Source organism: Squalius cephalus, assembly GCF_949319135.1.
Source record: "Squalius cephalus genome assembly, chromosome: 7".
Taxonomy (NCBI): Eukaryota; Metazoa; Chordata; class Actinopteri; order Cypriniformes; family Leuciscidae; genus Squalius; species Squalius cephalus.
The window spans coordinates 43,370,951-43,386,281 of NC_137128.1; the positions used below are offsets into that span (position 1 = coordinate 43,370,951).

The 15,331-nt window shown below is 38.0% G+C and overlaps 1 protein-coding gene across 1 annotated transcript in view; it reads right to left on the reverse strand.

The window, feature by feature from the left end:
• Positions 1–6,421: 6,421 nt before the first annotated feature.
• The window catches only part of gna11b (guanine nucleotide binding protein (G protein), alpha 11b (Gq class)), a 55,568-nt gene continuing 46,658 nt past the window's right edge, over positions 6,422–15,331 (reverse strand). The window contains exons 4-7 of the mRNA XM_079876844.1: positions 13,122–13,250; positions 9,853–9,982; positions 9,564–9,717; positions 6,422–8,198 (exon numbers count right to left, since the gene is read on the reverse strand). Of these exons, the coding sequence (XP_079732970.1) occupies positions 8,008–8,198; positions 9,564–9,717; positions 9,853–9,982; positions 13,122–13,250 (604 nt within the window). The 3' untranslated portion in view covers positions 6,422–8,007. The remainder of the gene's footprint in view (positions 8,199–9,563; positions 9,718–9,852; positions 9,983–13,121; positions 13,251–15,331) is intronic.

Sequence of the window (15,331 nt, forward strand, 5' to 3'; positions counted from 1 at the left end):
GGTGAAGGCTTTCCTCATGAATATTAATTACTCCGTGCTCACGTTGCCTGGTAACCTTCCGGGAGCGTATGTTTACATCACCTAATTAATATTCAATGAGTGGTCTGGTTTACTGCTGGGTCTCCGATACAAAATCTAAATCTAATATTTAACCTTCCAGTATTGCAAAAAGTTTCTTTTTTTTTGCAGTTCTATGTTTTATTTTTGTCACAAAAATACAAGTATGATGTGACGTGGTGTTTTACAGTAACTGTACAATAAAAATGTCCTTAAAATGGTTTATATTTTGTAGTATTATTTATTTGAGGAAGGTGTACTTGGAAGATTTTTAAAATCTATTTGTATTCATTATTTTTATACCGAACATTTTAGAAGAACCGAGAACTGTTTGGCACTATTAAAATTTAAATAATAAATTCAAGCGTTCGCTTTCCAGCCAATCCGACAGGCCTACCAGGCGAACGTCATGTTGCGTCATTAATATTCATAAGATAAGCCTTTATCGTAGTAGGATTTGTACCTTGGTGCGTTCGCATGCGGGATTTAAGGTGGCGCTCAGTAGGCCCATTTTAAGATGTCAAATGGATGAAATAACAGTAACACCGGAAGTGTCTGTCGGTGGAAGGTGTTGGAATTGCGCTGCTTTTGTTCCCGGTCAATGCACAGCGACTCCAACCTGTAATACAGGCAACTGCACCCATGGGACCATTTCCACTGTGGTGAACATATTATTTATTAATATCACCAGACATATTCCTGGAGTATTAAAGACGCCATCCTGTGATTTATAATATAATATAATATAATATGCAAATAACAAAATTAGGATGTAAAGTCTATAAAATGCATTTTTGGCTATCATAATTTTGGGTATCATGGGGTTATTACATAGACATTTTCGCCATTGGGTTTATTTTCAGCATTATAAATAACGAATTAGCCTATACTACTGTTTAAAACAATTGTAAATGCATGTAATTCCCCCTAGGCTACAAGGTGATCTTAAAGGGATAGTTCACCCAAAAATGAAAATTCTTTCATCAATTACTCACCCTCAAATCGTTCCAAAACCGTAAGACTTTCGTTCCTCTTCAGAACACAAATGAAGATCTTTTTCTAATGAAATCTGAGAGATTTCTGTCCCTAATTTGACAGCTACACAACTACCACTTTGACGTTTTGATAAAACTAATCCATATGAATTGAGCAGTTCAGTCAGAAATCTCTGAAGAGACGCAATCGCTTTATATGATGAACAGATTGAATTTAGACTTTTATTTATACATTGAAATAATACAGTAAATATAAACAGAAGCTCAACCGAACCTGCTTGATGCACGAGAACAAACCTCTTGCTGAAGCTCAAACGTGCTGTGTAACGCGAGAATGAACCTCATTGGTTCTTGCTGAAGCTCAAACGTGCTGCGTAACACGAGAATGAACCTCATTGGTTCTTGCTGAAGCTCAAACGTGCTGTGTAACGCGAGAATGAACCTCATTGGTTCTTGCTGAAGCTCAAACGTGCTGCGTAACACGAGAATGAACCTCATTGGTTCTTGCTGAAGCTCAAACGTGCTGCGTAACACAAGAATGAACCTCATTGGTTCTTGCTGAAGCTCAAACGTGCTGCGTAACACGAGAATGAACCTCATTGGTTCTTGCTGAAGCTCAAACGTGCTGTGTAACGCGAGAATGAACCTCATTGGTTCTTGCTGAAGCTCAAACGTGCTGTGTAACGCGAGAATGAACCTCATTGGTTCTTGCTGAAGCTCAAACGTGTTGCGTAACGTGAAAATGAACCTCATTGGTTCTTGTTGAAGCTCAAACGTGATGTGTAACACGAGAATGAACCTCATTGGTTCTTGCTGAAGCTCAAACGTGATGCGTAACTCGAGAATGAACCTCATTGGTTCTTGCTGAAGCTCAAACGTGCTGCGAAACACGAGAATGAACCTCATTGGTTCTTGCTGAAGCTCAAACGTGCTGCGTAACGTGAAAATGAACCTCATTGGTTCTTGTTGAAGCTCAAACGTGATGCGTAACGTGAAAATGAACCTCATTGGTTCTTGTTGAAGCTCAAACGTGATGTGTAACACGAGAACGAACCTCATTGGTTCTTGCTGAAGCTCAAACGTGATGCGTAACGTGAAAATGAACCTCATTGGTTCTTGTTGAAGCTCAAACGTGATGTGTAACACGAGAACGAACCTCATTGGTTCTTGCTGAAGCTCAAACGTGCTGCGTAACACGAGAACGAACCTCATTGGTTCTTGCTGAAGCTCAAACGTGATGCGTAACTCGAGAATGAACCTCATTGGTTCTTGCTGAAGCTCAAACGTGCTGCGAAACACGAGAACGAACCTCATTGGTTCTTGCTGAAGCTCAAACGTGCTGCGAAACACGAGAATGAACCTCATTGGTTCTTGCTGAAGCTCAAACGTGCTGCGAAACACGAGAATGAACCTCATTGGTTCTTGCTGAAGCTCAAACGTGCTGCGTAACACGAGAATGAACCTCATTGGTTTTCGCACGTCAAGCGAACATGCTTGAGCTTCCGTTTATATGTTTTATAAATCTAAGTTTAATTTAGCTGGTAGGGAATTTTTATGTGTGCCCCTTCTGGACAAAAAAACACAACCATATTTGGCAAACAATTTAAAATAAAGGCCATAATAGACTTCTGTGCTAAATTTATAATGTAGATAAAACAAAAACAAAATACTTCCACTTCAAACATTTTGAAAAGAAGCAATGTGCAGATTTTTAACACTTCAACATTGCAGGCACTGCAAAGAAAACAAGTTACAAGACAATCAGCAAGTATAGGAACAAATTTATTTAAATTTAAAACAGATACTTTATAATTTTTCTTTTTTTAGAAGGCGGTTATGAAAATCATTTCCATGTTTGAATGAGGTTCAGGCAACAGTGGTTGAAATGAAACAAATACAAATAAAAACAACAACAAAAAAAATATGGCGAGAATGTCGTAAAATAAATTTCCACTATGTTTCCTCGTCTCGAGGATTTCGATGTTTGTCTGAGCCCAAAACTCCCACCTGGACAAAGAGCACATGCTTTAATAATTACAATTCCTTAAAAAGAAGAAAAAGAAAAGAAAAGAGAAAAACAGCAGTTTATCTTCTAACTTAAATACAAAGTAAATCCGTTTACTCTCTTATTTAGTGTTTTACTCATTTTTAAAAAGAGACCGCGTCTTATTTCACGGCCCGCATGTGATTTGGACAACAATTGGCACTTGTTACGAGTCAGTCTCAGAGAAGGGGATTGGCACGCACAATATTATACAACATTTACATTTGGTATAATTACAAAATAAAAGGGTAAAAAGAAGCAGAGAACGAATGAGAGAGAAAACCCAAATAAAATGGACATGATCGTCCTGTCATAATAAGAGAAAATATTAAAGTGGTCCTGGACATAACAGCTTTCAGGTAATGTATTACAATAGAAGAACAGGGGATGAAATCAAATTTGAATGGGTCAGAACTTCAACCATTTGACCATCCATCACACAGATGCATCTAACCGTACCAGTAAACATACTTACATGGAAATAACATAACTGTCTTGTCTGCAAAGGGGCAGCAAATCCAAAAGGAGCATCCGAAAAGATTCATGTTCATTCCATCACAATGAATCATTGAATCAAATTGCAACCATCAAGGATTCATCTTTAGGTGCCTACACACTAGAGAAAGCTCTTACAGGAATGCGGAAGATTCATTTTTGAGTCTCTGAAATGAAGCGAATACTGAGAATTTGGTTTGAACAATAGCAACCAGCCAAATTTCCTTTTCAGGAATAATAACATCTGGTTTAATGGCACAGACATTTGAAGGAAACTCTGGCGCCCTCTTGAGTACTGAGTGTTGCCACTTCCAGAGCAATGCCGTTTCAACAAGACGACATGTTTGCAATGCATTGGTCAAGCATCTGCGTTTCTGTGTTTGTGTACAGTATTGTTGCCCAGATGCCTTTGAGAACAGCCAAAGCCTTCATTACTGATGTTTATTTACCTGTCCACTTCAGAACCGAAATAGCAAGCCGCAGGCGAACAATTATCTTGCCAACAGCGGGACGGATACTATTTTCAATTTACCACTCACTGGACAATTAAGAAGTTGGCCAATGAAAAATATTTGCCCTGAGGAAGGCTGTGATTTACTGCTGTGTTCAATGTACGAAGCATACAAAATATATGCAGGTCATTGGCAAGATCCAATAAACGAACAAAGTTTTGCCTCCAAACCTCATCGACTGTGCCCTACTGACAAAAGAAGTGTGCTTGTCACGTGACTACCAATCCTAAAATGCCCAAAAAACATCACACGGTTCACAGAGGTAGAGGTTCTTGAGGGAACGTCAAAACTGGCACAGTTATAGATATGTGTAGCTCAAACGGTCGCGCTGCGGCTCGAAGCGTTTCTAGGCATTTGCCTTGTGGCACAAAAAAAAAAAAAAAAAAGAAAAAAAGTGCATGAAGAATAATCAAAGCTATGCCGAATAACATGCCCTTCTTACAATCGAAGGCCTTCGAACCGCAGATATAACAAAGCAACACGTTCTCATAGTGAGCAGAGCCATAATTTCGACAGTCGCAGTGAACTAACACCAGATGCGAGCGGTGCGACGTGACAAAAGCAAATAGAACCCATTATAAAAAGTGATGCTGTCTACACTGGATGCGGAACAAGAACATTCCCGACAGTAAACTGGTGCCCCCTTTTATTTCTGACGTTGTGGCAAGCAGGGCGGGGCCGAGAGCTGTGGGAACGGAAGGATAAAAGGAGGCGTGACGACAGAGGAACAGGCCTGGACTATTTATGTTGTGTTTTATTATGTTTACATGCGGCAGTCGTCCATGAGGGGCTGTCGCTTTACTCTCTCTTTGTTGTTAAACTTTACGTTGATCGTACGCTAGTTCCCGCCTACTTCTTCCCTTATCAACAAACTTTGTTACAGACATAGTTCAAGTGCTTGCGCAACTTCTGACACGAAGAACAAATGGATTTGCAACGGTCGCTTTGTCGCGTCTAGTGTAGACAGCCTCAAGCTGTTGCGGCGTGACGACTGTCGCGATCCATTTGACCACTTTAGAGTAAGACATGGTATTTTAGATGATTAAGTGCTCAATGGCCATGATTTGCTTCAGTGTCTTCAAATCTAACTTACTACAACAACACTGCAGGATTTACAAAATGGTGTGACATTTCCAAACCCCACTTAAACACTGACTCACACGGGTCGAGTTCACAAATATCACGTCAGGTTTTATATCCATCAAGAAAGCGCTTGGGAATGCTTCTCTAGTATGACCGTGGTAAGTGATGAACTCAAAAGTGATAAAATAATGAATAATGCATGAGCATTTGGTGGAATGGGTGTAAAACTGTTCACGTACAACAGAAGAGACGTTTCTCTTGGTACCGAATCACACTTTGAGCTGTGACCAATTGCTTCTGGCATGGTTTATCGTAGCCCTTGATGAAAATGAATGAAACATCACCAGTATAAAATATCAACTGTAAAAGAACCATAGAACACTTTTTTTTCTATCTGTGCATCACATACACGATGAAGGAAACAAGCTGTGAATTTAGAAAGAAATTCAAATAAAATCAGAATCGAAAGAAAAAGTCACTACTTGCAAGCGTCGACCAAATAGATCTTCAATCACAAATAAAAAGCTGTCTATTTTCATATGGTACATTTCCTATGTTTGTTTTTAAGCACTTCACCTAAACATCATTTGGAAATTTAACAATAAAAAAAAAAGAAGATCTGTAGGAAAGTGAAAAGTGTGGTAAGGGAAATATATTTATAGTACAATATATTGTGTGCTTCGGGAAAAAAATTAAAATAGAAAAAAAAATAAAATAAAAATTATAATTTTTATCCATAACGGAGGTTTATACAGCAGTACAGACACTAGTCTCCTATTTCTGTCTCATAACATGGGAGTGCTTCAAACAGGAAACAATAGCATTCAAATTATCAACAACTTCAGATCTGGTCCATAAATTATATAAATAAAATGTTCTTTATTTAATTAATCTTTTCTTTTGCTTAAAAATCATATTTTTTATTTTTCATATATCTCATATAACATTCACACCGCAGAGAAGGCCGTTTCGCTATGCCTCTCTGATGTTTCCAAACGCTCTAGGTTTTCTCAGACTATTGCTCATCATAACCGTGCGCGTTGATTTTTAAAACCACATTCGTCCTCCACACGTTACCAGCTATGTGTATATCATTTGACGTATTCATAGTGACCAAAAAAAGAAAAATCTAAAATTAAAACGAAGAATCACAGTATCAATAATATTGTAATTCATAAGAAAACCAACAGAACCATATACAATTACGAAAAAGTGATTTTTTTTCTCTTTTTTTTGCCAAAGATAGTGTACCACAGACGTTTTGTACATAAGCAATAATGTGTATACGTATTTACAAATATAAATATACACAATCAATTAAGATCAGCGCATAAATGCTTTCCTGTCCCCCCCACCCTCGTCCTCCCACGTTCCCACCGGAATTTCGTTCAGAAATTCTTGAAATTGTTGAGCGAAAAAATGTATGTTATGACAATAAAAAAAACAAAAACTGCATAAACAAATAATGGATTGTGTGCATCTGGGCCGCTGGATGACGACTATACCCGCGAGTCTACGGCCCGGATTCTGAATTGATAAAGTATCTGTTCATGAGCGAAAAAAAAACAAAAAAAACAAAAAGATAACCGCGCACTAATTTATTAGATCGCGAAGTTAAAACGAAACCGGGAAGAAAGATAAAAGATAACAACCATGGGGGAAGGAAGCAATGCAATAATTTTCAACTCTAAATGTGGAAATCTGCAGAACAATACCTATCGTATGTGTATAATCCTGTTTCGCGCACATTTAAAAATCCTTAACGCTGTCTCTTACCCATCATTAATTCGACTGCTCTTATAATTTACTTTATATTCTGTTGCAGTAGAAGAAGCTATAGTTACTTATCATTAAAACGTTTTTAAAATGATCATCTCAGCAATATACACAGATTTATTTATTTTCATCTCTCCCTCACGTGCTTTTTGCTTATATAGGCATTCTTACACTATTTTCGTTCATTATCATTTTTTTTCTGATTTTTTGTTGATTTTTTTTTTTGCATTTGCGATGCTCTCACATGAAGTTTACATTCATCGATGCGAGTTGAAGACTAGCCTCGTCGAGAGAATCATCTCTGCGAGTGAAAAGGTTCTCCACACCATCAGTGGAACCCGCTGGATTTCTAGAATCCGCCGGAATCCTCAGAATTCTAGAAGGATCCAATGGATCCGTTTCGGAACTTCTGGCACCACAGCACTAGTCCTTGTGTCCATGTACAAGTATGTAAATATGTTATTATTATTTTTTTTTTAGTCATTTGTCTTTTTGCAGGGCTGTGAACACCACATTTTTCCATTCATCCAGGCAGAATTCCCGAGAAACACTCGGAGCAGATGACGTGATTGGAGCGAGTGATAGTACAGGAAGAGGAAGGAACGTCACATCCAGTTTTTCAGGCCAGCGCATCACAGATCATTCTCATCGTAGCTCCGCCAATCCAACATTTCCTTGAAATACGCACGGCGAGTCGGAGTCTAACGCCCTTTGTCAAATCCAAGCCACGTTTCGGTGGTCAAATTTGATAAAAGGGAAAGAGGCCTTTGACGAGAGCTGCCGGGGCTGAGAGGACAGACTTTGGCAAACAAATAAAAAAAAAAAACGATGAGCAGGACACGTCCGTTACGATTCCGCTGGACAGAAAGAGAACAACTCTGGAAGCTGGGAAAGAGAAATGAAAAGAACGGTGTGTTTTGAAGGTGTACATGATGCCTGTGTGTGTATGTGTGAGTGTGTGTGTGTTGTGGACGTAGGTGTGTGCACGCTCTGTGGGTGCCTGTTCTATGCTGATTCGTGAGAGCGGTGTCGGACACGCCACGTCTCACACCAGGTTGTACTCCTTCAGGTTTAGCTGCAGGATGGTGTCTTTCACCGCCGCGAACACAAAGCGGATGTTCTCCGTGTCGGTGGCGCAGGTGAAATGCGAGTAGATGATCTTGTCGCTGTCGGGGTTCAGATCCACGAACATCTTCAGGATGAACTCCCGTGCGGCCTGGGCGTCCCTCTGGGGCCCTACAAAACAATGTGGACATGGAGTTAAAGACTTCAGGAGACCTGGAGGAGTTTATTTACCCCACAATTAAGAGTTCTTCACCTTGATCCAAACCAACTGGCAACAAGATGAATGATTAAAAATACGTTATAATGCTTGTTTTGGAGCAAAACAGTATTTATAGAGTGCAAAAGCTAACTGATCAGTGAATTCCCATGCTTTTTCCATCATTTGTGATACTGAAAATGGATGTAAAAAACAACTTTGTAGACTAGAGATATCATTCACAGTCATTTCTTGCTGAAGATACAAAAGTTTGGGGCCAGTACGACTTTTTCATGTTTTTGAAAGTCTTTTTTGCTCACTAAGGCTGCATTTATTTGATCGAAAAATAATAGTATTGTGAAATATTATTAGAATTTAAAATGTTTTCTACATGAATTTACTTGTTTCAAAGCTGAATTACTCCAGTTTTCAGTGTCACATGATCCTTCTGAAACAATTCTAATACGATGATTTGCAGCTCAAGAAACATTTATTAATATTAATGACAATGTTGAAAACAGTTGCTGCTTCTTGTTTTGTTTTTTACATTATTTTTATTGATGATTTTTCAAGAAAATGTCTTCTATAGCATTATGGAGAACAGGAAAAAAGAGGAAAAACAACAACAATAGAACAAGGGGAATACATTCTGTTTTGGGGCAAGTATAGATTCAGATATACAGTCATTGATTTTTTTTACATTACAGTACTCAATCCTGCTTAATATTTTCATGGAAAATGTGTTTCAGGATTCTTTGATGAAAAAAGTAATAAAAAAACAGCTTTTTATTTTAAATACGTTGTTTTATAACATTATAAATGTTTTAATGTCACTTTTGATCAATTCAATGTGTCCTTGCTGAATGAAAGTATTAATTTATTTAAAAACTCTCTGTATAGTTTAGATAATGTGCTGACAATAGAAATTTCCATGACCTTTTAAGATTTACATGATTATTTTTATGCCTGGAAATCTGAAATGTCCTGATGTTTACCCACATAAAAATGATTTCTGTGATTAGCAATTTTGCAAGGTTATAAGTAGTGTAGTATTTCATCCAATATCTGGCTATTAAGAACAATTTTCTTAAAAAAGTTGAAATTACACTGCTTTATTCTGTCAATTAACTCTAAGAACTCATGGCAGATCTGTTTTGAAAGGTTAATTAATTAATTCTGAGATTTTGAATAGCATTTGTACTGCTGTTACGCTCTACACGCCTTCAAACATGTCAACGAAAAGCTAATAATATCATCAGCTACTAAAACACATGCATGCTTTGGTACTGTCTGCATTAAACCAGTCTACGTGAAAAACACTGTACGACGGGAAGACGTACCATCAAACTCTGGGAAATAGTCGACCAGGTGTGAGTAAGAGATCTTCTCCTCCAGCAGGTCCTTCTTGTTGAGGAAGAGGATGACAGAGGAGTTTTGGAACCATGGATATGTGATTATCGTCCTGAACAGAGCCTTGCTCTCCTCCATACGATTCTGAACACAGACACAAAGAATGGATCATAATATATGTCAAAATGCACAGTGAAAAAAACACCCACCCACACACACACACACACACACAACCACAGGTAATGGTAAACACGTCTATAGTCAAATAAAGCTGCTCACCTCATTGTCCGATTCTACCAGAACCTGATCGTACTCGCTCAGAGCCACCAGGAACATGATGGATGTCACATTCTCAAAACAGTGGATCCACTTCCTGCGCTCTGACCTCTGACCCCCTACATCAACCATCCTGAGAAACAAAGAGAGCGAGCGTTTGCATTATTGATTGGTTAAAGACATTACATGCATCAATAATTCATGACTATACTGTGCACAGTATGCAAATATTCTGTATGCATGGAAGGACCTTGTCAGCATGCTAAAATGCACAGCACACAACCAGAACACGCTGCATATGTATCCCAAAATGCAATGCGCTCAACTTGAATTTACAGTTTCAAGTGTGCCGAATTCACCGACAGCGACATCTTAACTCCTTTATCTCCTCCTTGACTTATTTTTATTATTTACAAATGAATACATTTCGGATTTAAAAAGCAAGATTAAGTATATTTTGTTGCTGAAATGACAGCTGGATGTACTGAATCTACAACATAGCATAGAACTGTTGGTTTATCACTGCATAATGCACATTTTTCAGTTTTACATACTCTTTAAAAAAAATTGTAGCCAGTATATAGTATATTAGTTACTTAGTTATATTATATATTAGTATATATAGTATATTCACGCATATACTGCATATATTGTAGTATGTAGTATGCATGCAAAACAACAAAATACCTTATGCATTCCATGTAATATATAGTTTACTAGCACTATTTAAAAAAAAAATAATAATAATTTGAACAAGGAAGTCAAACTGTAGTATGCTACATTGTTGTCACTTGACCCTTATTTTGTTGAATGTTAAATCCAGCAAGTCCAAGGATCATCTTGCAAATAAAAATATTTTTACATAGTAAAAGCATAGTACTGTTGTTTATCACTGCATAATGCACACTTTTCAGTTTTACATACTCTTTAAAAAATAGTAGGCAGTATACAGCATATGTGTGCATATATTGTACTGGATACATTGGAGTATGGAGTATGCAGTATGCATGCAGCAACAAAACACATAACAAAATACCTTATGCATACCATGCAATATATACTGTATAGCTACTATTTAAAGAAAGTCAAACTGTAGTATGCTACATTGTTGTCACTTGACCCTTATTATGTTGCATGTTAAATCCAGCAACATGTGAACATTTGAGTCCAATCGCCTAATTAGTCAATAAAGATAAACATTGTGCATATGCATAATGCACAAACAATAAAAGTAGTATGCTAGCCTGCTATTCCGAACATACCCATAGCCCTAGATTTCAGTAACATGGTAAATGTGTGAAGCCAGCACTGATTTCGGGGTTCACGCGGCGCCCCCTAGTGGAGTCAGAGCTCCAGTCCTGAGCCAGCAGTTCACAGAGGGGCCTTTGATAAATGAAGCCCTCTAGGATTGGCTGCCCAAAATAAAGCTCCTTCAGATAGAAGCGTCCTCATTTCCTTCAGCCAGGGGCTCGGTGACCTACTTCTGAACATACACACGCTCTTTAATGTAGGACGAGTCTCCACATTCACTCCGCACTTAGCGAACTTTGGCAGGAGGACAGACAGAGAGAGAGAGAGATGTGAAAAGATAGAGAGATGGCCGTGCGCACTCGTTTTTTTTCTCTTCCGGGAAGCTCGACATGAGGTGCGTGTGGGTTTAAGACAGTTTTACAGAGATTAACAACCACAGAGCCGATGGTAATCATTTATGGAGTCAATATGGCAAAGAGGGCAGAAATAATCTGGTGTGTGTTTTGATGAATTTTCATATCACGTACATAGGAACGATTCAAAAACACGCTGTGAATCTCATCAGCGTCTTTCATAAGCATGACAGATTTTAAATGTGTGGGTGAACTAGATACGAAAACTTTCCATAAAACTTATAGCAATTTTGTCATGAAAGTTCAATTAATTAGGCCTAAAACGCTGTTGCAAAAACTATGATCAATGAAAGTTACTGTAATTCAGAAAAAAAAAAATTTTTCTTGTTCAAATTTTGGTTCACATTCTTTTGAAAACACTCATTTTGGTTTAAACTGTAGTTTTATTTAGCTAGCTTTTGTCTACATAGGCCACACCCTTGGGTCATGAATATTAATTACATTATATGATGTTAGCCCTCACTAATTTACATTCCTATTATTCATTTAGCAGATGCTTTTATCCAAAGAGATGTACAAATGAGGACAACAACTAAGTGATTCATCCTAAGGAGGAAATAACATGAGAAGTCTACAATACAAAGTTTCAGATGTTGTCTAGAAATTAGATTTGCGGAAGTTGTTAAGTGCTAATCATGGTTGGATTACAATTGACCACTTGTGCATTCGTTTAACCACAGCGACCGGATGGCAGAGTCCTTTTAACTGGCAACACACACTGCGGCCATGCAAAATAAACCTCTTTAAAATATAATGGTCATCTTTCAAAAGCGAAGCGTTGCTACGCCCCTGCATGCACTACCGATCAAATGTTTGTTTTTTATTATTAAAGAAATTAATACTTTAATTCAGCAAGGATGCATTAAATTGATCAAAAGTGACACTGGAGACATTTATAATGTTCCAAAAGATATAAATGCTGTTCTTTTGAACTTTCTATTCATCTAATAAACCTGGAAAAAAAAATGTATCACGGTTTCCACAAAAATATTGAGCAGCACAACTGTTTGCAACATTGATAATAATCAGAAATGTTTCTTGAGCATCAAATCATCATATTAGAGTGATTTCTGAAGGATCATGTGACACTGAAGACTGGAGTAATGATGCTGAAAATCAGCTTTGTATCACAGGAATAAATTACATTTTACAATATATTCAAATAGAAAACAGTTATTTTCATTTGAAATATTATTTCACAATATTACTGTATTTTTGACCAACTAAATGCATGCTTGGTGAGCATAAAAGACTTCCTTTAAAAACATAAAACTAACTTTATAGTACTCATTTAAATTTGAGCTTCAGCCGACGACAGTGTGTCTCTCTCAAGAGAAAACTGGAAATTGTTTCATGGGTTTTGATTGTTTCTCAATAAAGACAAACAAATCAATTGAAAAATACAACCAAGACAACTTTAACTGATGTGGGGTGTGACTGGATCTTTGTAGGTCACACACTAGAAAGTCGTCTTCAGCTCAAGAAAATATTAATAACTCTCCAGCGGTGGATGTATTCTCGATGCTAACCTACATTCAGTGGGACAAAAAAAATCATTTCCTAAATTTCAAAATGAAAGCTGATTAATAATTGCCCTGTTTCCTCTACCTGAAAATGATGCTTTGAAGGTCGAAGGGGTATTCAATAATCCCTGTGGTCGGGATTCGAACCCTCAGAACATCCTGCTGGGTGGGAAGGTAGGAGGACTCGGAGATACGATCCAGATCAGTTAGATAGCTACAGAAAGAGAAGGAGAGAGATAAAAACATCATTAACCCCTTTATATCACAAGCGGGTGGTTTGGTAAAGGATGTTTCCAGACGTCCCAGTCAGCAGATCTCAGAGGATGCTTATTATGGTGTCTTGTGAGACAACCTAAAGAACACGACGGCTAAATAAGGAAGACAAATGTTTTTTTTGTGTGTGTGTGTGTGTGGTCAAACTAAGGTTCTTTTATTTGTCTAATATTCCTGACGAATAGAGATCTCTTTATTGACTTATTTGATTTGAATGAAGAATGAAGAGAATAAAAACACTATTCGCTCCAGAGGAACATTTTCATAGTTTCTATAACTATTGGCGGATGTACCTGATTTTTGTGTGTGTTTGCTCCACGGGAATTGGGAATGATTTTAGTTTATGGGGAACTAAATTAGCTCTGACTTCTAAACCAGCGCTATAGGAACTACCAGTGACGCAAGTGTACATTGATTGGCCGAACGCATGCAATACAAAACAACGGCACCCGACATTTTTAAAAAGCTGTGTAAACACACAGTATACATATACTTACTCCACGGACATGGAAAACAGCGATAAGACATAAACATACAGCGATAAACAAAATCTTTCCTTTTCCTTTAAATCCTTGCTTATCGGGCTTATGCTACTCTGAACAATGCCTGAACTTCGCATTTTGAGCACTTCTTGCGTTGTTTTTTGCCTCTTCACGATGACTCGCTTAATTTAGTCCGAATTTGTAAGTCGCTTTGGACAAAAGCGTCTACTAAATGACTAAATGTAAATGTAAATACAGAAAGCTAATGTTAAAGTCTATTGCGATCTCAAAATTCCGGCCAGTTGATAATCAATATCAAAATCGACTGCTGGCGGTGGATCCTTTTCCTATTTAGCACCAAAACTTTGGAACAGTCTTTCTAAAATTGTCCGGGAAGAAGACACACTCTGTCAGTTCAAATCTAGACTAAGGACACATCTCTTTAACCTGGCATACACATAACACATTATAAACTTCTATAATTCAATGTTAGGCTGCATAGATTAGGTCAGCGGGAACCGGGAACACTTCCCATAAATCCTGATGTACTTGTTACATCATAAGAAGAATGGCATCTATGCTAATATTAGTCTCTCTGTTTATCCCGATGTTTACCGCAGTCCGCCGGATCCAGGCCGTATCCAGATCTGATGAAGGACCTGCGCCTGGACACGACGAGAACGCAGTCCTGAAGTGTCAACTAGTCTCTCCCTATGGAGGATCCCTTTACCACTCTACAGACTAAGCGTTGTCGGGATAATTCCGGTTCGCGTGGCTACGCGGAAGTGATAAAAAATTCTGTATTATACATTTTAAGGCTAGACAAGTAGTTTGTTGAGGGTTGGTTTGTAGGGAAGTACTACATGCCTAAGCACATATATATTCAAACACACATACCTATAGACCTTATGCGCCAGAGAAACGAGGGCGCCGCCATCTTTTGAATATCGTCTTTTAACTTCCGTTTTTGCGGTCGCTCTGTATATTTCTATGGCATTGCTGTCCAGGAGTAATTAGCTTTTGAAGTGGATTTACTTAATGTAAAGTTAACGAAAGTTATCATGAGGACTGTGATGTTTAAAGCAGATGACTTAACAAATGTCAGTCGACCGGGAAGATTTTAAAACGAGCCGTTTATTAATAAACACGCAGAATCGCTGTGAAAATACAGACCGGAAGTCAAAAGACAATGAGCGCAGCGCTGAAAAGGGGCGGGGCTACATAAGGTCTATAGACTGAACTCATAATACGCATGTGCACACCATCGGCGTTCTCACAGGTTTGCGTTTTTAAAATTTGCGTAGAGAGAACTTAAGAGTTTTCTGTTAGAACGTCGTCGTGTTAGCGGCCCCTAAGTTAACAACTAATGATCGTTGCGACGGAAGTGAATCAATCAAAACTAACTTTAGCTGGACAGTAACTTTATTCTAGAGCTGCTGTAAAGCCTAAACAATCTCTGTTACTTTAATTTCCTATTATCACTGTATAGCCCCTTTGGAACAATCTATATAGTTAAAAGCGCTATATAAATGAAGATGAA